Source organism: Pteropus medius, unplaced genomic scaffold, assembly GCF_902729225.1.
Source record: "Pteropus medius unplaced genomic scaffold, Ma_sr-lr_union100, whole genome shotgun sequence".
Taxonomy (NCBI): Eukaryota; Metazoa; Chordata; class Mammalia; order Chiroptera; family Pteropodidae; genus Pteropus; species Pteropus medius.
Window position 1 is genome coordinate 6,609,159 of NW_024344378.1, and position 23,666 is coordinate 6,632,824.

Below are 23,666 nucleotides of genomic sequence, written 5' to 3' on the forward strand. Positions count from 1 at the left end.
GGCAGAGGTGTATGCGATGGCTTGGGAGGCAAGCACCGGAAGCGGTGAGGAGACCATCGTGGGAATCCGAGCAGGAATGGAATGCTCAGGAGGGTAGCAGCGGTGGAAACAGGAGTGTAGAAGAAAAAGAAATTTAATGGAGACAGGTCTAAACTGAGAATTCCAAGAAGGAAAAAAGTAAGCAAATGTAGGGCCAAGCCAGAGTGTTACAGGAGGGGACTGCTCCCACGCACTGCTCCGTAGGCAGCAGTCACATTTCCAGTGAGGGACCAACACGCAAGGACAGTTTGGGCAGCTCTCACGGGCCCAGGGTGTTTCCGGTGGGGATGAGGCAGGGGCGTGGCTGAAGGAATCGGAGTAAAGAGCGTTCTGGGAAGCTGTGCCAGAGATTGGCAGTAACTGAGTCAAGCCCTGGGAAGACAGGGGAGACACCCAGAGGAGGAAGCAGGTCCCAGTTGGGCTAAGACACTGCACTGGGTCCCGAGGGAGGAAACCAGCTCTGCGGACCCAGGAGGCAGGGCCAGTTCAACAAAACTTGCAGGGAAGGTTGACTAACCAGAGAGGCATGGCGCCATCCACTCAGCAGCACGCAGGGCTTGTTCACCCCAGTTCGCTGGGCATGGAGCACTGGCTAACGGTGCTGGACCCGAAAGCAGCCGGTGCTGGGAGAGGAGCCACCAGGAGCCTGGCAGGCTGGGTTCTCGTGCATTCCAAGGCTGTGTGAGAACTGAGCCCAACAGTGGCCATTGTGGGCAGAGACCAATGTCAAAGAACAATGTGTTCTTAAACCAGACTCATCTGCCTTAAAATAGGAGATTACCCTAAGTTTGTGGCCTGCGGAATCGATATCGGCCATGGAGATGAACTCCCAGGCCCTTCGACCACTTACCAGGGAGCAGGCCAGGCATCGTTGTTATTTCCACGTGGCTTTCACGGCTCAGGCAGCACGTCTGATTGAGCATCTGGATAACATCTGGAAGAATGACACTTGGAGCCTCCGTCACTGATTTTGGTAGATAGTTCCACAATCAAAAAGAAATCACGGTTAAAAGGAATATCGGTATATTTCCCACTTGGTGATAAGGGCAGAATTAGTACCTTTTTCTTAATTCGGGCTCGTTAGTCAGCAGCGATTGTGATCGACTCTCACCCAGAATCGCTGTGTGGTCTTCTGTCACGGTATTTGCCACAGCAGCATAATCCTGCACCCTTTTTCTTACACCGATGCTTTCTAAATAATCTCCATTTCCAAATTTGTGTTATACCATCCCGTTTTTTTTGTCAGTAAACCACATAGCTCCAAACAGGTTTCTCGGCAAACCCAGGTACAACCTTTTCGTTTTAATCAGTTTTGCTTTGTTTTTCACCAAATTTATTTGGGAGCCCAACTGACCGAATGAATATTTATTATATCCCAAAGATTCAGTGGTGGAGATAGAAGAACTGAAATGTTACCCCAAAACCGCTTTCTGCTCACAGTGACATTGCCGAGCATAACAACAAGAAATGCCGTCTACTGAAATAACAGCTAATTAGGTACCAGATCTGACTAGAGGGTTAAAAAGTGTCACAGATTTACCTCTCCTTCTATACAATAATAGTCCCAAGAAAAATTTAACTAAGGAGAGATTAACATTCTTCTTTCGACTAGCAATGCTTCTAAAAGCATTATGCTCGTACTTTGTTATAACGGTTATTTTTCATTCATGTTCCATGCCACCTACTTTGAGCCTATTCATTTTTCTTCTCCTTTTAAGAATAAATGAAGCAAAATGGAAACCTGTGTTATTATTTAGTACGAAAACACAGACCCCAATCATAGCTAATGAGTATGATAAATGCCGGGCTGTATCCACCCCCTCTTTGTTTGCATGTGTTTTTTATACGGGAGGTAGCACAGGCTGAGCAGCCATCATGCCAAGTTACAGACGGGGTTGTGGAATGTCCTATGACAGCCGATCAGAGTGATCTGTCAGAAACGATGGCTTAATCACCATAGCAGACTCCCGATTCCCTCACAGAAGCCCACCCAGAGTCATCTAATTTCCCTGCAATATTTTATTTATTTTATTTTATTCTTTGCCAAGACTAAATGTTTTCACTGTGCGTTTTCCCCCCTCTGGTGTGTCCCCACGATTGGAATGGAAATGTGAATAGGTGGTGTCATTTCAGCTAAAGAAGCTGCCTTTGGAGCCCGATGAGCCAGAAGCAGATATGTAATTGGGGTTCTGTGGGTTTTTCTTCATCACTGGGTTATTAGTATGTATGAAAAAAGCTGGGAGTTGAGCAATACTGGCTGTTTATTTCTCAGATGACCCAGGAAAGCCATTCTTTCCAGTATGTTCTCTTAGCTTTCAAAAGGGACCTTTTCCTTTTTCCCTCACGGAAACTCTGATACTATGTCAAGTAGTAACAATAATGATAATTTCATGGACCACCATTACACAGTTCATGCTTTACGCTCTTCACATGTATCAGTGACTATGAGAAAGAAAGAGTCGTTTATTTCCACTACGTTTTTTACCCCCGATGGTGATTTGCCACAGGAAGAGAAAGGATAACATGTATTTTTTTTTTCTTGTTATCATGTTCGAATCTCCCCCCGCCCTTTTTTTCCTTGATTGAGGTCACTTTTATAAAAATGCGTGTCAGCAAATATTGGTTGACGGTTTTCTCTGCACTTAACCCCGTTAACGCACTTAACAGTGATGCAGACAAGAGCAGCCGGGACTATCACCGTGACCCGACCGTAGGCGGACCCCACACCCCCGGCCTCCGCCACTGAGCTCACACCGTCAGAGGACAGCTAGGCACTCTGCTTTCCCCAGAATTCCCAAAGCGGCAGTCGCCAAACAAGCTCTGTGCGACCCAGTCAGGAAGCACGACACCACACACCAGGGCCTCCTGGTGTAAACGCTGGCGTGGCCAGCGGGGTCGTCCACACTGACCGACTCTGTGGCTCGCACTGTGCTTTTTGCACGCTCAGTCTGTGTGAGGAAACAGCAAGGCGTAGGCTCTCGTCAGCGATGTGGCACGGCTGTTTTCCACTGTGTCGTGATTGTCGGCTAATCTTGCTCATAGTCAGTTTGCTTTTCATCAGCCTGGGCACCACGTGTTTCCGGGAGCTTGGCCTCTCTCCCCCTCCCCCGCTCCCTTGGCTCCTCGTGCATGCCTCCCTCAGGGTGGCTGTGAGAACTAAGTTGGTTCCCACACCTGAGGAGGCAGCAACAGTGCCTGGCTCAGGGAAGTTGAGAGTGAAGGGAAGACCGACCTCAGTTTTCACAAAATGTCCCTAAATTCTCCACTTACCAGCGATAGCTATGTGCCTCCAATCTGGCTTGTCTCAATGACAAAAGCTGGTTTTGGCTGATCAAACACATTATTTTTGTCACCTGTATTCTCCCAGAGATGTCATTCTACTCAAGGTATCTTAGCAAGTTTGTCATCTTGTTGTTGCCAGTAAAACAAACAAACAAAAAAAATCCCAAAGTTCTCGTTCGATACTTATAAGTCAACGTTCGGAAAGCCACTTTCATTTCATCCCAATCTTAGGGAGAACGTAACATACCAGTGACTGAAGAGACATAGTTACCTACCTAGAGAGATAGGGAAGCCGGTAAAGTTTTAGGGTGCCTTCCTATAAATAGAAGAGCCCTTGACAATGCGCGCGGTCATGGGGGGGATGGCGTGCCTCCCGTTGGTGGCAAGTCTTATGAAACTGACGAGCTACAAAACTTTTTTGAGAAAAACTCAGAAAGCACAGGTGCTTTCAGTATTTGTAGTCTGCGGTACAACGAGATTTGAAGAATTCTGCATGAGCCATGTTTGCATTGTCGTGGAAAGAAAAGTTCCAGTTGGTCTCTGTGGCCGGAGTCTTAATTTTCTCAGTTAGCAAGTAGCTCTTGTGTGACTTCGCCTCTTCCCCTCCCCGCTTTTCCTGCCCGTAAATCTTTTATGGGCTGGAAGCTTATAATGTGCACCATCACGACTGTTGTCTCAGGGGTCAGCGTAGGTGTAACAATGAGACACATAACAGTGACTCTGTAAAACCCATTTCGGGTTTAAAATGGCACGTGTTATTGAATCTCGTGTGAAAGGTGGTTAACTCTTCAATTGGTGATGTCTGGGGTTAAACAGGTTCCAACATGAGCTCACCTGTGTGTGAGAAATGAGCCGTGTCACCGTCCCCTCAACCCGTTTCCCTCCCCCAGGTCCTCCGTCTTCCAGAGTCGGCCCGTGTTAGCGTTGGCTGCTCAGACGCAGCCTCCGCCTTACTCATCCCAGGACGCAGGCAGAGAGGTTGGAGCAGTCACGTCAGACTCCGTGCGGTGGGAACTCCGGAGAGCGAGCGCGCGGTGCTCGGGGTCCCGCCTCCTCTTTGTCCCTGAGATGAGATCGGACTCATAGTGCACGCAGTGGCAGCTGTCGCCAGGGTCGTGTGCAGATCCCCGCACGTGAAGCGAGCCCCACAGACTTTGGGTAACGGCTTTGCTGCGCAGATGGACCCTCATTTTCATTTTTCATGAGCCACAGCTGGGCTCCTGGCTGCGACTCGAAGGTCAGCGCGTTGAGGAGTGAGGAGAGTCGAGTCCTGGCAGACCCGCCATTCTGAAGGCCAGGGGTTGGAAAGCCCCGTCCTAGGCCCCTCTGCGTGTGCGTAGGGGTGCGGGGGGGTGGGTGCAGAGGAGAGGAGGGAGGGCTAGATGCCACATTCACATGGAGGCAGGGTACAGGGTGAGGCTCTGCCCCGGAAGGTAGCTGACAGCTCCCGCCGGAGTGGAGGCCTGCGATGGCAGCCGGGCCCGTGTCAGACGGGAGTGGCCTGCGTGACGTCACCGAGGCCGTGCTCAGCCTCAGCACAGGAGGGACAGGGAGGTATGGCCCTCCTCCTCCAGGAGCTCCAGCTCAGTGAAAGCCTGTCGGAGCAGGAAGCCTTGGCCGCCCTCCTCCAAGATGCTCCACCTACTGTGCGTGTGACCCCACGTGTAACACCTACTGTGCGTGTGACCCTGCGTGTAACATCTACTGTGCGTGTGACCCCACATGTAACCCGCAGATGCAGCCGAGACTAAACAAGTGCTTTCTGCCTCCGGTCCGCTCCCCCAGCCCTGGAGGGAGGGAGCTCTTAAAATTTGCACTTCCATTAGACTTCATTGGTTTTTAAACAGATAAGGCTAAACGGTGACCAAGACGTTGGCCAGTACCTTAACGTGCAATGAAGCAAAATGTTGCTCTGCAGTCAGATAAGAAGGAAATTCATGGCACTCAAAGGAATCTTCAAGGGAATGCATTTCGGACGCTTTCTTCATAGAAATGTAAATGCGATGAAATACGTTAAGTCAAATTTCCTGCCATGAACCAGGATCTGTTTCCAGAACAGTCGATCTCGGCGTCTCCCTGGACAAGCACCCTGCCCCCAGGGGCCCCCCCTGCTGTCTCCGTGCTCCAAGGACACAGCATGTTTCAGGCACGGCCAACCCTGTGTGGCTGTGGAGACGCAGCCTCAATGTAATTGATGCACATCTCTTAGGCTCCTTGAAAAAATTCTCGAAGGTGGGATGCTCACTTGCCACAGGCAGAGGGAGGAGGAAGCCCCACTAGGAGCCAGCCTCGGCCCTGACTCGAGGGTCCCTCCATCAGGAGATTGGAAGAGTGACTCCCGAATTCTCTGGCCCTCGTTCTGCTCTGCTGTCTGCTGGGGGCTCCAGGTGCGAGCCCAGCGTGGAGCTCTGACCTCGGGCTCCATGCAGCTCCGGCCGCAGGTACGGCCAGTGTCCCCCGTCACTGCAGCGGCAGTTCCGACACCATGGGTTTCATCCTTGGCTCTTGAGGACAGCGGTGAGGGTGTGGCCGCTGCCGCCAGTCTCGGTCCCCAGGGCAGTTTAAGTCAGGGTTGAGTAGACTTGCACTGTGGTCTTTGTACTTGAAATGCTGGTCCACGAGTGCGTCCCCCACTCTTCGTCTGGTTGTCCTTTGGGTCTTTGGTGTTGGGTGAATGGTCTTTAGTGACTTCTCCTGCTTCCTCTGTGGGTTAGGATATGTCATCATCATTCTTCAGTGACACCATGAGCAGCTTTCTCTTCCTCTGTGCCTTCGAACATGTCGCTTCTTCCCTGAAATGCCCTCCACTCATGCCCTGATTGGCGTTAGGATTCCTTCAAGGTGGAACCGAGCGTTGCTTCAGCGGAGACACCCTCTGCAGCCCGCCCTTCCTCCGTGGGTGTTGGGCGTCTGTCCTCCGGGTTCCCACGCCATAGGTCAGAGCTCGACACACCTCACCCATGGGAAACGGCCGAGGTTTCTCTCGGCCACTACAGCACAAGCTCTGTGAGGAATAGAACAATTTCCATCCACGTATTCCCGGCAACCAACAGAGTGTCAGCTGCAAGCAGACCTAAGGGAACGTGTGAGTAGTTCCACGGTCAGATCTTTGAAACCGCTTCCTGTTGTGGGGCAGGAATCCCGTCTCCATAACTGGGAACCGGACACCGGAACGTCTGCTCCACGCCGCGTTCCCAGCGGTCTCTAGGGTCGTGTGATCTCGAGGAACAACGTTAGGACGACGTTACGAGAAGGTCTCCTCAAGACCATTTTTTGTCTTCCTGGCATTTACAGCCTGTATCTGATCAGAAATATTAGTGACTTGGATAAACTGTTCATGGTAATGAGCCGTTCCGAATGCAGTGCTGACGGAGCCCCTCGCTCCAAGGTCACGGCGCTGTGCATACGTTACCTGGACTGTGTCCAGAATGCGCCTGAAGTAGGGCCACTGCCCTTTCAGAACTCGCCAGGGTCTGAAAATTGAGATCTCTGTGAAGTCGACTTTCACACCCTTTGCACCCAGGAAAGACGGAGCAGAGTTCAAGTCTTCAGTGGCAGCAGCGGCTTCATTATAGTCAGGCGTCGCTTAACCCCGGGGACACATTCTGAGAAATGCGTCATTAGGCACTGTCGTCGCCGTGCGAACATCACTGGGTGCACTTACCCAAACCCAGACGGTCCCGCCTACCGCGCACCTGGGCCAGGCGGTACAGCCTGTCGCCCCCAGGCCGCCAGCCTGCACGGCCCGTCACTGCACGACACAGCACAAGATGAAATCAAGCACCGAGGGAAACGACGGGTCGGGTGTGGTACGCAACATGAGGCCACTGCTATGAGTAGAAGGTGTATTCTCTAAAATAGCGATAAAAAGTATAGCTTAGTGACATTGGAGCGATGCGTCGCACTAAGGTGCTGCAGTGGCTACAAGGTCCTGGGGTGATGACAGTGGTTCGTCCCCATTGTGATCTCTCGGGACCACCCTCACGTGTGCAGCGTGTCGGTGGCCGGAACGTCCTCGCACAGCATGGACGAGCCTGCTGCTGGGCGTCTCGGGCCAGGAGCTGAGCTGATTCTCTCAGCCGCCGCACGGAAGCCAAGAGGCAGGGCTTCGTGTGATGCCGGTCGTGAAGCCGCACAGATCAAGTGCCCGGGGCGTTCAGAGGCGGGAGATGACTTTCGCTGAGGGGACGTTGCGGGCACCTTCAGACGAGTGTCTGGCGCCGGCACCGAGGGAAGCCTGCACATCCTCCTCACGGCCTCACGCGTCCTGGTCCCACGTTGGGCGTTTTGTGGGGACGCAGGGTGACAGAGGGGGCAGCCTGGGTGGAGGTGGGAAGCTCAGCTCTGATCCCAACTCCACCGTTAGCCAGCCGCGTGTCCTTAGTGGTGTCACCGAGTCCCCTCAGACCTGTAATTGTGAGCACTGGACTACATGGCTGCCGGGGCCCTTCACAGCGTTAGGCCAGAATGATTCTGCCCTGACAGCTCCCAGACGCCCTCCGCCAGACCCCGTACACGTCCCAGATCGGCCCGAGCGCTCACGGCACTCTGTGTGACGCCGATCACCGTTCTCCTCCCTTACGTGTGTGCGTGTCATCCACTGGGACGGATCGTCGGCTCCCTGCGGGGAGCAAAGGCGTCACATGTCCCCTATGCGGTGTCGGCACACGGATTGTACTTTACCCCGTGAGTCTCATCCAAGTCTTTCCGGCACATCAGTCTCTGTACGAGTCTTTGCGACCTAGGAAGACTCCGCCCCGTCCACCATCGAGCTTCCTGACTCTCCCCCTCGGTAGCTCCTCTTCTCGAAACAGTAGCTACGTGTGTCACGTCCACTGTCACCTTCCCGTGACTCCCCCACGCCCGGCAGGCTGACACTCTGGCCCCCAGCACCCCACAATAACTGCTTTGGATTAATTTCCTAAAGAACGTTTTACTGTCCAACCCAAAAGGACACTTGGACGTTTTCATCGTAGCGTCCAGCGGCACTCACTCTGACCACCTTGTTCTTGAAACGGTGCCCACATGGCTCCTGTGGGACCGGCGGCTGCTGCCCCTCTGGCTGCCCTCTGCTCTGTCCTCTCAGACTCCATGGTTCTGTCCCTGGCTTGTGGCTCTCTTCACTCTTCAGTCCCTCTCTGGGCACCTTTGCCCACACCTGTGGCCTTGCCGCCCCCTCTCTGGACCAGTGCCACAGCATGGTACGCACAGCCCCTTCTCTCTGATCCACGGTCACGTTGCATGCAGCCTGTCCAGGCCTGTGCTCATCAGTCTCCCCCCAAAACGATCCTCTCGTGTCTTTCCTACTCGAGTGAGGATCCTGCAGCATACCTACCTAGTTCCTGCCTGGTCCCCACAGCCAGCCAGCTGCTTCTGCAGCCTGGACCTCCATCAGTTCCACAGGGGTGTTTGCCGCAGCCTCTTGGCTGCTCTGCCTGCCTCCTGCCTCTCTCCTGTAATGTAGCTTCCCCTGTAGCCGAAAAGGACTCTTCTAGAATTTAAATTTGAGCTTGCTACCTTGGCTGCTTAAATCTTCTATACCTGACCGTTGGCTTTTAGAGAAAATTTCCATTTCTTACACAAGGCCTCGTGAGACCTGGATGCCCACTGCCTTTGCGGCCTCTTCGGTGCCCGTCCCCACACACCTTTTGGACGACTCGCCGTGGGGAACTGTGCTCTCTCCCCCCACAGTCTTCACGCAGGGAATCCCATTGGTTTGAAAGGCCATTCCCCGCTCCTCTGCGGGCAAGTCCAGTTAGGCCGTTAGGACGTGACTCAGATGCCACGTTTGCTAAGCAGCCGTCCGTCCCCTCACCTGCAGAATGCAGCGCCTGGCCCCCAGGGCTCCCGCTCCATCTCGTCCCTGTCTCTGTCACCGTGCTCACCATGTTGCCGGGGGGCGGGGGGCGCAGTTGTCACATCAGTCTCCCCACTACGGCGGGCGCCCGAAGGGTCTGCACCTCCCCACGTGGCTTCGTTCCCCACTTCCTCGCCTAGAGCCGGGGCACAGTGGGTGCTTCATACATGTTTGCTTCATGAGTGGACAAGGTCAAAGACTCAGTCCGTCTCCTGGAAACTTTTTTTTTTTTTTTTTTGGTCAAGAGGCCATATCAGGAGTCTCCACAGTCGATCTTGCTGCTTAGGCATACCTCGCAGGCTTTTGAGAAAAGTCCGGTCTACTTACCCCTAAACATTCCATCCTCCTTCTAGACTCTTATCTGCAAATCGAATAGATTAACGAAGGCAGCGGGAATACGAGTAGACCCCACACCTCAGGGCCTATGTTCTATGCATAAGAGCATCTTGCCTTTGAGAATAAACAGAGCAGCTCTGAATTATTTAGCCTCTCCTCCCCTGACAGTACTCCCTCTTCTCTCTTCCTCTTGTGTTTTGAAGACCCTGGCAGGCTTTAGCTGCACATGGTCCCGACAATAATTTCCCATCATTTAAGTACCAGAGCCAAGTACCATTCCCGTTTCATGTAAATTAGATAAAACCCAGAGCTGTGGCTTGCAGGCGATGCAGGTCCACTGGGGAAATTAAAGGTTCAACGAGAACGGGGCCCATTATGATAAAAGCATTTGCACAGCCAGTGATTCCATCTACCCTGTGGCTCTGATGCTCCTCGGAGTGGGATGAAATACGAAGCGAGAGGACCTCGGAAAGTCGTTTGAGGGATTTATTTCCATTGGAAATGGTGGCAGCGTTCTGTGCTCGGCGTCAAGTCTGCAGAGGGCCGGGGAGCTCCCGGACGGGCCGCGGTTCCGTATCCGGACGCCGCTGTGTGTGCGCGGTTCTTTCGACTCCGACAGACATGCCGAGTGAACATGACCGTGAGGCCCTCGCCTCCCCCGCCCCCTCCCTGCCTGCATTCCGACAGCGGCCCCGCCTTCCCGGCCCGCACTTTGTGTTCGGTAAACGTGGCATCGTGGCACCTAAGTGATGAAGCGCTTCCCATGCGCTTTCTCACTTAGTTCCCGCAGCCCCACCGCGTGGGTATTTTCCCCCGTCTGGTAGATGAGGAGACTGAAGCTCAGCGAGGTTAAGACCCTTGCCCAAGGTCGCGTAGCTACAATGAGCGGCAGGACCAGAATGACCTCTGAGATGCCGGCAGCAACCACGCTGAGTGGCAGAACCAGGTTTCAAACTCAAGTGTGAGGGCAGAGCCCAAGCTTTAGAAACACTGTGTCCCAGAGCCCTGTGACTTAAGGGGGCTCTTGTTCCTGAACGTAAAACAGGCTTGCATTTTGCCGTGGTCCCTGTCACCTGGGAGAGGGCTTGTTATCGTGAGTCTTTTTAACAATGTCAGCTGTCAAGATTAATAGCGTGGGATTTCTGAGACTGTTTCGAAGGTTGTTCAATCTGCCTTTTCTTTCTCACTTTTGTATTTTTAGATGCATCATCCCATTCAGATGAAACCTGCAGATAGTGAAAAGTCAAACGGTAGGTGGTAACCGACTGTCTCATTTAATGTCTGTTTCTTTACGTCGGGAAGTCAGCTGGGGGTGTGGTGTGGCGGGGGGAGGGTGGTGACCACAGCCCCGGTGGCTTTTTCTCTTGGAAAGGCAGAGAGAACTCCGGGAAACTCACCCCGTGGCTAGCACGCTCCTGCCTCGTCTACCTCTGCTGTAAGATCTGTGACAATGCTACCCGAAATGGTTTTTCACGTCCCTCAGTGGGGGGCTCTGTGTGGGGACCCTGTGGCCCTTGGCTCTTGGTTGATCTGCTCCCACAGAGCGGCACGGGCCACCTGATGGGGAGGAATGACCTTACACCATGCAGCGAAGAGCGGGAAAGGGTGGCCCACTAAGAACTAGGCTGTCGCCCGTTCGCTCCTTCCCGTGGGGCACTGTCTCGCTACGCTCTTCTCTAAATGGTACCGATGCATTCGTGTCCACCTTCATTCCGAATTCAGCCCGCCGATTAAATAAAAGCACACTCAGTGCAAAAATATGCATTCGATGAGGTCCGGGGAATAATTGAGATTTGACTCTCCACCATACGAGAGGGTCGATAGCCACATCTCTCTCTAAGTTTTTGCTTCCATTTTTACCCACCTCCTGCCCCTGTTTTGTTTCGGAGTGTCCTGAGATGGTTGTTAAAGGACTCTCCCACCTTCTCCCACCCCAGAGCTTCCCCGTCCCACCAGACTGACATGACCACGGTTTCCTGCCCCAGGCAGCTCTGCACCTCATTAATTAGTAATCAGGGCAGAAGCCAGGCTCCGAGAGAGCTGCATCTCCGCACATGTAAATGACGAGCGGGCTTGAAATCTCTCCACGAGATATTTCTTGGCTAATTGCGGTGCATCCTATTTTCTGGCTTCTCAGGCTAAGAGGTTTTGAAGAGCAGTCCATGCCGTACCATGGGCTGCTAGCACCCGACCTGCGTGTCGGGGACAGACGTTAGTGCTTTGTTCCCCGGCCACCAGCTTCTCATCAGCCACACACCTCTCTGGGAGTGACTTCCCTATTCCCTCCACTGCTTTATCACAGACATAGCATTCAGCGCCGGAAGGTCTAAAATCTGCCACTGCTTTGTTGCGGGACCTCGGTGAAGTCACTTCGTTCCTTTACGCGACAGTTATTCATTGATTACTCACTGCGTGGCAGGCGTGTTGCTGGCTGGGGCTGCAGGAATGAATCTTAGAAAGAAAAAAAGACTGCAAAAGGCACTGGCCTGACTTCATGGAACTTACATTCAGTCTGCCGATCTCATCGTACCTACTAGTCACAGAAAAACTGACCTTTCACATTCTCGTTCATAAAACAATGGCGGTGACTGCCTCCCACAGGTCACCCTTTTTTTTGTGTTAAGACTTGTACGGGATGTTTGTGACGGTGCTTTGTAAGGGGTAGAGCGCGTCTATACGACGTCGATCCCTGTGCCATCCGCATCTTCTCCTGGCCTGATAGGGTTCTGCACGGAGCACGTCTGCCGTGCTGAAGGCCACGCGTTTGCTCTGGGCGCACATGGTTACGGTCCGCTCTGCTCCTGGGAGGGAGGAACCACGTATTCTTAGGACGGATCCTGTCACCGAAGGTCATCTGGGAGCTTCTGGCCACCGAGACATGCTGACTGTCCTTTGGCTCCATAACTGTCTAAACTGTCAGGACAGGGGCCACAGAAAGTGAAAGTCGGTGGAAAAGAATTTATCTTATTTCTGAACCGTAGGTCATAGTCGTAAAGATGTGACCAGTTAGAGAACTGAGTTGGAAGTGTTTTGCCCTGAAACATCTAAATAGTTGAACCATGGAGAGATTTCTCTTTTTTTTTTTTTTTTGCATTTTCTACTGCATAGGCATGAACCCCACCTTAGAGAACCATTTATATAGGACAGGTGCCGGAGCTCTCAGAATGGTCCATGCCCTTGCTGTCCAGTGTCTGCCCTGGATGCTGTGGGCAATGTTCACTGCGGGTCTAGAACCACAGCAACAGAACTAAACTGCCGTCAGCGCACCCCACTGTGCCTGATGGGGCGCTGGCCCGCTGAGATGGGACAGCACCCCACAATGCCACTTTTCACAGAGGAGCGTGGGGTAGCAGTTAAAACTATGTCGAGGAACCTGGGCTTGACCCCTGACCCTGCACTTGTTCACTGTGTCCTTGGTCACATCTCGTAACCTCACCAGGCCTCCTCGTCTTGTAAGAGGGGGCTGCGGGGCTCTGGCGTTTGACCTCGTCCTTTAGCTGTTGCTGAGGAGTGCACAGGTCAGCGTGGCTGAGCACAGCACCGGGCACATGGTGAATATTCCCCGTGCGCAGGCATTGGTGTCCTTCCAGCCCACCGAAGCGGGCACTGCCGGCCTTGGGCTGTCTGCAACCCAGCGTAGACCTGTGCGCACGAAGAGCCCCAAACCTTCTCGCTGGGCCACTTCTTCCTTTGCTTTGTGGATCCATCTTGATTTCCTGTTTAAAAAAAAAAAAAAGCGAAAAAGCATAAATGGGCTGAAAACTGTTGTTAAAGTGCTCTTCTTGATGGGGGTGCCAGTGGGACCTCATCCTGCTGAGCCATGAAGTGTTCAAGGTTCTCCTTGGACCTGTTGGCAGAATCAGGAGAAATGCATAATTTTCGAAAGCAAGTGATAAAAGTGGCACGCCTTTTCTGGTTTCACATGGCAGTGTCGACAGGTCAGCATAGCTCCCAGAGCTCAGAGATCACACAGGTTTCCTTGGCTCGGATGCTCAGAATAGCTCCTGCGGGTGTGAAAGGAGCGTAGGGAGGCCCTAATTGCTCTTTTACGGAGTTTGCTGACATTTATGGATGGCACAAAGGGCTCCTCACAGCTAGACAGTGACTGACTTCATTATCACTGCGTTCAGATGTCTAAAACTTTGTATTTGCTGAGCAAGAAAGGGCTGCTCATCACAGATTAATTAGTGATGGACAGATGAATTCCAGAAGTGCAGTCAGTCTCTCCAGCTTTGTCCGTCTGGAGATGGTGACAAAGGGCACCTCCGTGGTGAGCCCAGAGATGTTGGTCTGTTCTTCGATCTGCCTTACGCATCAGTAGTTCATAGAACGAGCTTCCGACTCTCTGGCTTCTTGTGGTCCACCCTTTTAATCGCCTCTGATTTTAGCCGCAGCCTCTAGCACATTTTCGCAGACTCACTCATGTTGCTCCGGCCTTCCTGCTTCTGCTGTGCCAGGTGTCCACAAAAAAACAAAACAAAACAAAACAAATCCACTGCATTTGCAAAAGAATGCTGGGGCCTGTAAGAACAACACGCAGAATCAATACCTACATTTCAAAAGAATCCAACTTTTTTGTTATTCTTCCGTTGTACAGAGTCGAGCGATGGTGTAGAGAGGGCATTGGAGGAGTGGATTTCAGGACTCAGCATACGCTAGCACAAACGTAGTTCCTCTCTGTAATGCCATGTATTATTGGAGGGCCTCCTTTCCAGCTTTTAAGCCTTCATCGATATGCAGGAAAGAGGTACCAGCTGCACGAGGTTGGAAACTGAAGCCAGTTGCTGGGTTAGAAGTTCGTCCAGCCGTGCGTGATAAGGAAGCATAGAGGCTGCCTCTGGTTCCTGGGTGCTTGGGCGTCTCAGTGCCTGTGGCCGGTGTTCACTCTTAGGCCATTGTCCTGGTTAAGAGGATTGCTTTTGACTCTGTAGACAGAGCATAAATCCATCCTGCTTTAAACCCTCCAACCTCACCACTCATCAGAAGTCCTTAAAGCCTCAAATCCAGAAAAGCCATTCAAGCCCCATCTCTTAGGACCTCCGAAACCCCCAGTGTCCAGGTGTCAAGTTCAGAGCTTGCAGGAGTCAAGGTAACTAAATATTGTCGGGGAGGGTGAAGACCTGCCAGGCTCCCGTACACACAGGAATCACAGGGTGTTCCCAATCCAGTCACTTTCTGAGTGACTAGAAGACGGAGAAACAATTTTGAAATTCAAAGTGGAGAGACTCACAGATTCGCAGGCAGTAATTAAATGCCATATGTTAGCACTAACACATTGGGAAGTTGTTAATTAATTCAGGCCGCCCCAAATCCAGGTGTGACTTTGACAGGTTATATACCAAGGTGTTAGCACAGACTTGCAGTTTGAGATCTTTGAAAACTGAAGTTTCTATTCCCCAAACTTAGAATATTAACCCTTTCTTATTTAAACCATGGGATGAGACCTTGAAATGGTCGCTGGTCTGGAGAACCTTCCAGTTCTGCTGCTGCTGTTGATGGCAGTAACCCCACCTGTACAACACTTTGTATACAAAAGCATTTCCCCGCCCTCATTCATTGATTATTCTAAAGAAAAGTAGACTTTTTCCTAAGAGGGCAGGGACCTTTTAATTCTTTTTTTAATTCCCCTAAGTCATTTAGGCAAATACTATGAACGTGGTAGGTTTATTGAAGCAATCACCATTCTTGTAGATTTTTTTTAAAAAAATGAGTGAGATACTGCCGAGAATACTTAAGAAAAGCCCACCAAGAAATTTATCAAACATTGGTGAAAAAGTTCAGTGAATTCAAGATAATTATATTTACTTAAAATGTTGACAAAGCTGCTTGGGGTTCCTTAGCATAAGAATCCCAAGAAGAAATTGTATGAATAAATAAATTTTTACTGGAAAATCAGGAAAACTTCAGGGAGAAGAAAGCTGGATATGTGTAGTTATCCCCATTCTACCATTAAAGCAAACAGCGCAAGCTGTTAAAACCATAGAGCAACCTTGACTAGCAAAAGGCGGCAAACATCCAGCTGCTTTTACCCATGCACACGTGCGCACATATGTGTGTGCACATACACACACACACACGCACAGGAATTAGCATTTCTAATAGCATATGGATGGTATAGGTTTCAATTTTTTTTTTCTTTGTTAACACTTGTTATTGAAAAAAGTCAAGAATTATCGTCCATCTCCCTGGCTGTCTGAGTTTACCCTTCATGACGATGAAGTCAGAATTTCCTAAATGATTTCCATTCTCTTAATACTCATCTTAGTAAAAAAAAAAAAAAAAAAATACTTTTTAGCTCAGGAGCTGCCCATTTCATTTAGTATCATATCCCCCTAAAGCTCAAAACCTACAAATCATTTTAGCTAAATACCACAATTATAGGTTTACTACTAAAACCAAAGGCCAACCAAGAATGTATCATTTGCGTTTGTCTAGAACTAAATCCAGATTCTTCAGGATCAGAATAAACAGACTATAAATTTATTTTTACTCTCGTAAAGCTGTCGTCCGTGGCTTCCTCAGCCTGGAGCCCCAGAGATGAGCGGGGAGGAGGGGCGTACGAACCACCGCTAGAAACGGTCCCCTCCCTCCCGCCCCATGAGTCAGCTCCAGCCCCCTCCGGTTCCAGAGATGCCTCATGCTCTCCCGTGGGAAGGGCTCTGGCGTGGCCGTGGCCGTGGCCATGGCCGTCCGGGCGTGGGCATCACTGACACCATGAGGAAGGAAGCGCCTTTCCCAGGCATCTCGTGTCTCCAGCGCTGCCCTTGACCTTCTGCCCCCTCAGTGGCTCCCGGGGGTGATCATTGGTAGTTCACTTACTCGGAAAGGAGAAAAAAGAACTTTTCTTAAGTTTAGATTCCGCATCTACGTAAGGAAGTCCGGTCCTCCGTGGCTCCCTCCAGAAATCAGAGGCAGTGACGTCCTTTCGACACTGCCCTGAGCTTCGCTATAATCGCGCCGTTGGGGCCAAACGTAAGCCGGTCATCCTGGGCCCATGCGTGTCGATTTTGAGGGGAATCTCCAGGTCCTCTGAGGTTAAACCTTCCCGTCTTTACCCCCATCACTTTCCAAGGTTAGGATTTGCATGTTGTCATGACACCCAAAGTTCCTTTCTTTGGGTTCGTCAAGAGCCCTGCCTCCGAGCAGGTAGACTGTTCTTGCTCATCGCGTTTTCGGTACGCGTTCCACCCTGAGCACGGGGCCTCCTGCCCGCCAGGATTCTCGAGCAGCCACAGCCCCGTTCTCGTCCCTGGGGTCACCTTCCTCTTCCGCTGTACCGTGCAGGCCACACGTGCGGCCGCACTCAGGGCGGCAGAGCCCACGCTGAGGACGGGGTCATCCACGGCCTCCGCCGGCACTCGTCCGGACGGGCGGGGACGAAAGCATCTGAAATCGGGAGGGAGGGATGTTTTCTTCCGCCCGCTGCTTCCGTTTCTGTTGTTCTCCCTCTCCTGGCCTCTTGGTAAAAGAGCATCTACCAGAAAGAAATCCGTGTCCTAAACTAGCTCGGGAATGGTGGTGGTTGAGCAGGTACACAGAACTTGAACCTTCTAGTAAATACATTACTGTTCGTTTCAAAAGTAGGGTGGGGAGGGAAGGGCTCATGATGTTTGTGTCCCTAAGAGACGGGAAGACTCTTTGAGGAAAGAGCAAGCTCTGGCGAGGTGCAGTGTCCGGGAGGGGAGGGAAAAGAGTCAGCCTGGGACACCCCCCCACCCCCCGCCGCCCCCCGCTTAGTCCCACGCGACCGGCACCCAGTTCAGTGCGGCCGCGAAGCGTGATTCCAAGGGAAGGCACGACAGCGGCCACCGCTCACGTGTTCTTTTTATTCCTAGCCGTGGAAGACAGAAAACTGTTCATAGGAATGGTCTCGAAGAAGTGTAACGAGAATGACGTCAGGGTGATGTTCTCTCCGTTCGGCCAGATAGAGGAGTGCCGGATCCTGCGGGGCCCCGACGGGCTGAGTCGAGGTGAGCGCGCTGTCCCAGGAGTGTCCTTCCTCGAGGGCTCCTTGGAGCTGTGTGTCACAGGCGAGGTCCAGGTCGCCACCGCACGCAGCAAGGGGTTACGCAGGAGCGCGTCCCGCGTGGCGAAGGCAGCCGGGCCTGAACTCACCGTAGCCGAAACGATCACCTTTTATTTCTCCAGGCGGGAGGTCTCGGAGCCAGCTTATCAGCTCAGGGCGTCGCTGTCCGACGGGAAGCCGGCAGCCCGCCCTGCCGTCCTCGCATGCCGCTTCCCAGTCTCAGATCGAAGTAGATGTCGGGGGACGAGGGAGAGACGGGGAGGAGGAGAGAGAACATGTGTTGTTTTCATCTTAGCTTCTGGCTTTCTGTCTGTGGCTGAGCAGCGGGAAGGGTGGGGGCCTCGCCACGGCGAGAGGTGACGTGAGCAAGAGAAGCCGTCCGCGTTCCCAGTGGGGCAGGGCAGGGACGGCCGCGGGCACTGGGCCTGTCTCGGGGTGCTGGGTTTTGTTTCAAAGGCCGGACTCCTGGAGTCCTGAGAGTAGGGAGTCTGCTTAGGGACAGAGAGGCGACTTCTATCTAGAAGGGGGGCGTAGGCCTCTCTTTGACACCACGACAAAGGCAAAGGCTCTGGCTCCGAGCATTGACGAAAACCAGTATTTTTGCAAGCGGCTACACGAAGTAGTTGGAAATAACTGTCCTTTCCACGTTTGCCGTCCCCTGTGACCATGCCACACACCCCCTTCCTTAAACCACTCATGAGGGCTGTCACTGAGTGTTAACACTCATCGGACTGCAGCGTCCGCATCAGCGCAGGGAGGCCGAACTGAAAGCGAGCATGTAAAACAGAGTTTTCAGCTCCGAGAAATCCGTGCTTTGGCAACGCAGAATGGATCTCGCTCTGTTCAGGGAGTTAGCAGCGTGGGTCCCACCGGGCCAGCGAGGGATGGCTTTTCACCCCCCAAGATAGTGCTGCCACCCCTCGGCACACGCGCGGAGCCAAGATGGGGCCTCGAGCATCGAAGCGTGGCCTCCCCGTCCCCTGGTCTCACTTAAAACCAGCCCCACACCAGGAGGAGCATTTCTTCTTCCGACTTAGACATGACGCGTCCTGATGGCAGCTGCGGGCTAGCATCACAGGCCCGGAAAACAGAAGTGTTCCCCCACATCGCCCTCCAGTTCCCAAACGGGGGGAGTCTAGAGGAAAACTGAAGGGTGGCGGGGGCAAGCGTGTGAGGGGGTCTTTGAACAGCAGGCCCGATGCCACTACCGGCATCACCCCAAAACAGTCCATCGTGCTGGTGAGCCACACAGCCTCTGCCTCCGGCACAGCCTCACCAAGCAGCAGGACGCCCGGACTGCGTCCGCGTTCCCCCTGTGCCATCCCAGCAAATTCGCACCCTGGGCTCACCGCGTTTGATCACGTGGTCCTTCTGCACTTACGATAGACGTAGGCCCCGAAGGCTGACAAGCCAGGGGAGAGACTGCCGGCGGGGGAGGCGGTGTGGCCACACACAGAATAAACTCTGCAGGGAACGGTAATATTTTTGCAGCCCCTTGTCTGCTGCCGGCTGCAGAATTAGAACCACCGTTCTCTCCTGCCGTCATTCTCAGTCGCTGGTCAGTGTTATCACTGCATTTTTTCGTGCGCCAAGGCACGTGGCGTGGAGAAAGTACAAAGGCGGCCCCCTGAACTACTCCTAGTGAACTTCATAGTGGCCTCACGATCCCCTCCCAGAACTTCTCCGGACAGGACGCGTGCCTGCAGTCAGTTCATCTTCCTCCCTCTCTCCCTCGGTGTCCCCATTTGTAAATGGCAGCAGTCCTAGTGTCTGCCCTGCGTATCTCATAGGGCAGCGGTCCCCAACGTTTTTGGCACCAAGGACCGGTGCTCCTGTGAGAACCTAACACCTGAGGATCTGAGGCGGAGCCGAGGCAGTGATGCTGGTGCTGGGGAGCGGCTGCACATACAGATCTTGAAGCTTCGCTCGCTCCTCCTCCGCTCACCTCCTGCTGTGCGGCCTGGTTCCTGACAGGCCACAGACCGGGACCGGTCCACGGCCCGGGGGCGGGGGACCCCTGCGTTAGAGCATCACTGGTTAGCGATGTGGAAGATTTTTTTGTGCAGGTGCATTATCCACATGGTTTAGCAGGGAGACCTTGACCCTGAGTCAGGAAGGCCTGACGCCTGCCCCTCCCTCTGCCCAGCTGGGCCCGTTCATGCAACACGCCTCCCTCACTATCCCCATCCATCCCGTGGGGACAGTAATGAATGGCACTGGTGCCCGCAGCGTCCAGAGCTCCTTGAGCAGACGTGCGTTATTTCCGCAGGTAAGGTTGCATAAGAAAGAGCTGGGCGCAGGACTTGACAGGGGAGTTTGGCCACTTGGATCAGCCCTGTGGTTGATTAGCCAGCACGAGGCACAGAAACAGCCTGGCAGACCCTCATCAGAATTTCGTGCGAGCGCTGGCTCCACGTAAAGGGTAGGCTCTCCCTCCCGGCCCTCTTCTTCTTCTTTTTTTTTTAATGGAGGAGTAATTTCTGGTGAACTGATGAGAATTCCCTATGGCAGAAAAGAAAATACTCATTTGTAACCACTTGTTCTGACGTATAAAGACAGACAGTGGCGAGTCTCCGCTTAGCGGGACGCAGGGGCTCCTGGGCGTGGGGGCCGCTCCTGAATCAGTGCGTCTGTTCACGGAACGAGTCCCTTCCATGCTGCTACTCTGCTTTCACTAAAGAATCGCAGTTTGACATCACATATCGATAACCGCCTCCCCTCGGCGGTGCCACAGAGAAAGGGCGCTCAGCACTTCTGGCCTCGGTGCCCGTCGCTGGCCCAGCTGTTTCAACACTAAGTGGCCGAGAATGAAGCGAAGTTAAGCTCGGCTGCTCTGGGAAACGCCGTCTGGTACTCAGCTGTGGCGTACGCTAGTCCATCAGAAGGTTTTAGATCAAACCGTTGGGTGACGGTGAGGGAGAGGCGCCATGAGAGGTTCACTTTTTTTTTCTTTTTTTTTTTTTTGCTTTTCCCAGTCCAGCTACTAGAATAGTGATGACAAAGGGGGCAGCCCGTGATTCCGGCTCCCCACGGGCGTCCGTGCCATTCTCTGCCACACCAGTGGTGGAAATTCCTCCCCAATAGGTGTTCACAGAGCGTTCTCCAAGCTCGTTGACTCGGTTTCCCCCACTGAACCTGACTCGTGAGCTGCCACACGACTTTGTACCCACAGCTTTGTACCTGTCAAGCCCTGCTGTGCTCTCAGTTAGAATCGCTCTTTTTAACAAAAAAAAATCGTGGTCTACCTATTGGCAGGGAAGACCACTGACCAGCTAACTACTCACCAGCACCCGGTCTGTGCCATGTCCCAGAACGGACTGCGCCACACGCCCAGAAAGCTATCGTGACCACAGAGACAGCACTCACCCCCACCGGGCGCATCGAAGCCACCCAGCACACAGCAGGGTGTGTACACCCACATCCAAAAAAGAGGGCAGCAGCCCATTCCGCCCTCTTGCCTGGCTTGGAAAACCTGGTTTGAGATGCTTTCGAGCACCCCCCTCACCCTCGGCTCCTTCTGCCATGGCAGATCAGCCCCTCAGGCCTGCCGCACGAGCCTTCGATGGGGAGGCAAACAGCCACGAGCCCACACGTGGCCAGTCCGGCGAGGTGTTTGCTCTCAAAACCAAAGCTTGAGGCTTCTGAGCCAGTGCGTTTATGACAGTGTTATCCTACCATGTCGATTTTCCTAAAATGCACATGTCCTCATTTACCCATAATCCCACAGTCAGCATGGACTGTTTGGGTACAGTTTACAGAGTTTTCTGCACCATGGCAACTGAATATCTATAATAGCTCAAAGACAATGAAAAAATTTATTTCATTTTTCTTTCCCACAAACTGGAGTCACATCTTCACTGCCATTTAAGGTAGCTGTCTGCTTGTTTAAGAATATTCAAGCCTTGTTTATGATGTTCTAACATTCTCCTGCCAAAACCCTTGACAAATGAATTGGCAATATTTTTAGGGATGTTGGCAAGCACAAACTGGATTCAGCCATTAAATCCTCGTTTGTTTTTTGTTAATCTGGTCAGGATGTTAGGATAGGGCTTTTGACTCTTAAAACATGTACACAGTGGGGGACTCGGTCCGGATCACGAGACTTTAGACTTGCCCATGTGGATGGCACCTAAGCATTCAAACACGTAGAAACTTTAATCAGATGCCCCCTGGCTTATTAATCGCATCTTGTTGTCTTTGTCTGAATACAGTCTTTCAGTCTCATTTCCAGAATGAGATTTTGCCACCTGTTAAGTCCTAGTCTGCACTTAACCTCAGGCGCTATGAACGAATGATCGCTCCATGCCACTTTTAAACAGACATTGGGGATGGTGCGTGAGAGCGTCAGTTTTGATGCTTCAATATTATACCAATAGCATATGTTTAATAACCCCTGCCACTGCTAAAAAAGATACAGGGAGGAAAATTGGCCGCCTCGCGATCTTTTTTCGGCTGGGTGGGAATTTATAAACAAGTTTTCCATAGATTGAAATCGCCTTCATGCTGCAGGAGTTATTTTAAATTATGCTTCCTTCAGTTGAAATACAGCAGGCTGCTGCGCCTCTTTCAAAGAAGTGGCAGAAGAGCGAGAGGCCCTGGCATTGCATGTGCTTTCGAAAGCGCCTGTGCTTCTGTGCAGGGCAAGGAGTCACCCACTTCTCTAAAACATCTCTTGCCGCCAAGAGAAGAGGTGGGACACCTGAGAGTTAAAATACCCTTTCAGTTGAAATGACAAGTGTAATAGATGTGTTCCAGAATCTTCTCTGTGACAGGGCTACGTGCTTTCCTTAGGTCCTGTCTGTAGGAGGAAATTACTTTGAGAAACCTTTCCCCAGTCAATCATTTATCCGTTTGAGCAGCAAGAAGGCAACCTTACCAAAATAAGAAGAATTCAACTCCTTTCCACTTCTGTTAGCAATCTCTGACATTCTGAAAGTGGAGGCAATAAATAATTGCAAGGTGTAAATTGCAGGTTGGCCACATTTACAAATGGAAATTTTTCTTTTCTTTTTTTTTTTTTTTTGCTATTATATTTTAGAAGTTTTAAGATAGTAATACAGGCTGTCTTAACTAATTCCCAAGCTCCCCCGCCCCCAAAAAAAATGCAGCTTCATTATTTTGGCACCTGTGTCTTTTCTCCCCAGTCAACTTTCTTTTGCATTTTGGTCGATAGGCAGAGAACTGACCACTGACGCAGCATATACAACAGTCTAGAAAAGCTGGGGCATGGACCGACCCTATAAGAGCAGAGCAGTTGTCCTGTCAAGACCCAGTGAACCCCATTGCACCCAGAAGCCCATTCTTAGAAGAAGATGAAGTGGGCAGTTATCATCTAAGTTATTCCTGTCCAATGGGAAGTTGTCTGGGTGACTTGTAGAAGGAGCCGGCAGCCAGTCTCGGTGGTGAGATCTTAGCGAAACGCCATAGATTTGAGGCCTAATCCTAAAACCATCACAACCTTGTCAGCAGTGTTGAAAAGAAAATTGAAACTTAGCCATAACATAACCGTGACCTCCTGTTTGAGAGAAATTACAAAGGTTAACAAGCTACCAGTCCATGAACATTCGGTTCTGAAGTTGCTTAACTTCATCCTGGGCAGCATAGAGAGTGAAATTTTTCAGCGGACGCTCTCACTTTGTAAATGACACAGTAATTTTCTCTTTTAAGTAATCGAGCACAGCATACAGTGCAGAACTTGACAGAGCCCCTAAAGAGACAGCCTCGCCCTTCCTGCAGCACTGCCAATCGAGTAAAAAGGTTAAAAGAAGTCGTCAGATTTGTCAGATGGTTTTTTTTTTGTTTTTTGTTTTTTGTTTTTTTGGATGGGATGAGGATCATATAATTAGAAGCATCAGTCGGGCTTTAAGTGCAGGTTTCATAGATGAAAGGGCAACGAGTTGAGTTTATAGAGATATGATTTTATTGTTCTAGCGCTGATAACGTTTCTTCGGAGACCTGTTCATTACTATATTTCTCTCTCTCTCTGTTATTTACAAAATTTCTGCTGGTTCCAAAACTGGAGTAAATGCATAAACGGTGCCCGATTGATTTTTGCTGACATTTTATATGTTTTCTTATGCATTTAACCTCTGTTTGGAAACTGTCAGTTTGGCGCACGTTCCTGGA

The 23,666-nt window shown here is 51.7% G+C and overlaps 1 protein-coding gene across 14 annotated transcripts in view; it reads left to right on the plus strand.

Moving 5' to 3' along the window:
- CELF2 (CUGBP Elav-like family member 2) overlaps window positions 1-23,666 on the plus strand; it is a 473,931-nt gene that overhangs the window by 390,125 nt on the left and 60,140 nt on the right. For all 14 annotated transcript variants that reach the window (XM_039871055.1, XM_039871054.1, XM_039871051.1 and 11 more), the window contains 2 exons: window positions 10,716-10,764; window positions 17,350-17,484. In XM_039871055.1, the coding sequence (XP_039726989.1) occupies window positions 10,716-10,764; window positions 17,350-17,484 (184 nt within the window). The remainder of the gene's footprint in view (window positions 1-10,715; window positions 10,765-17,349; window positions 17,485-23,666) is intronic.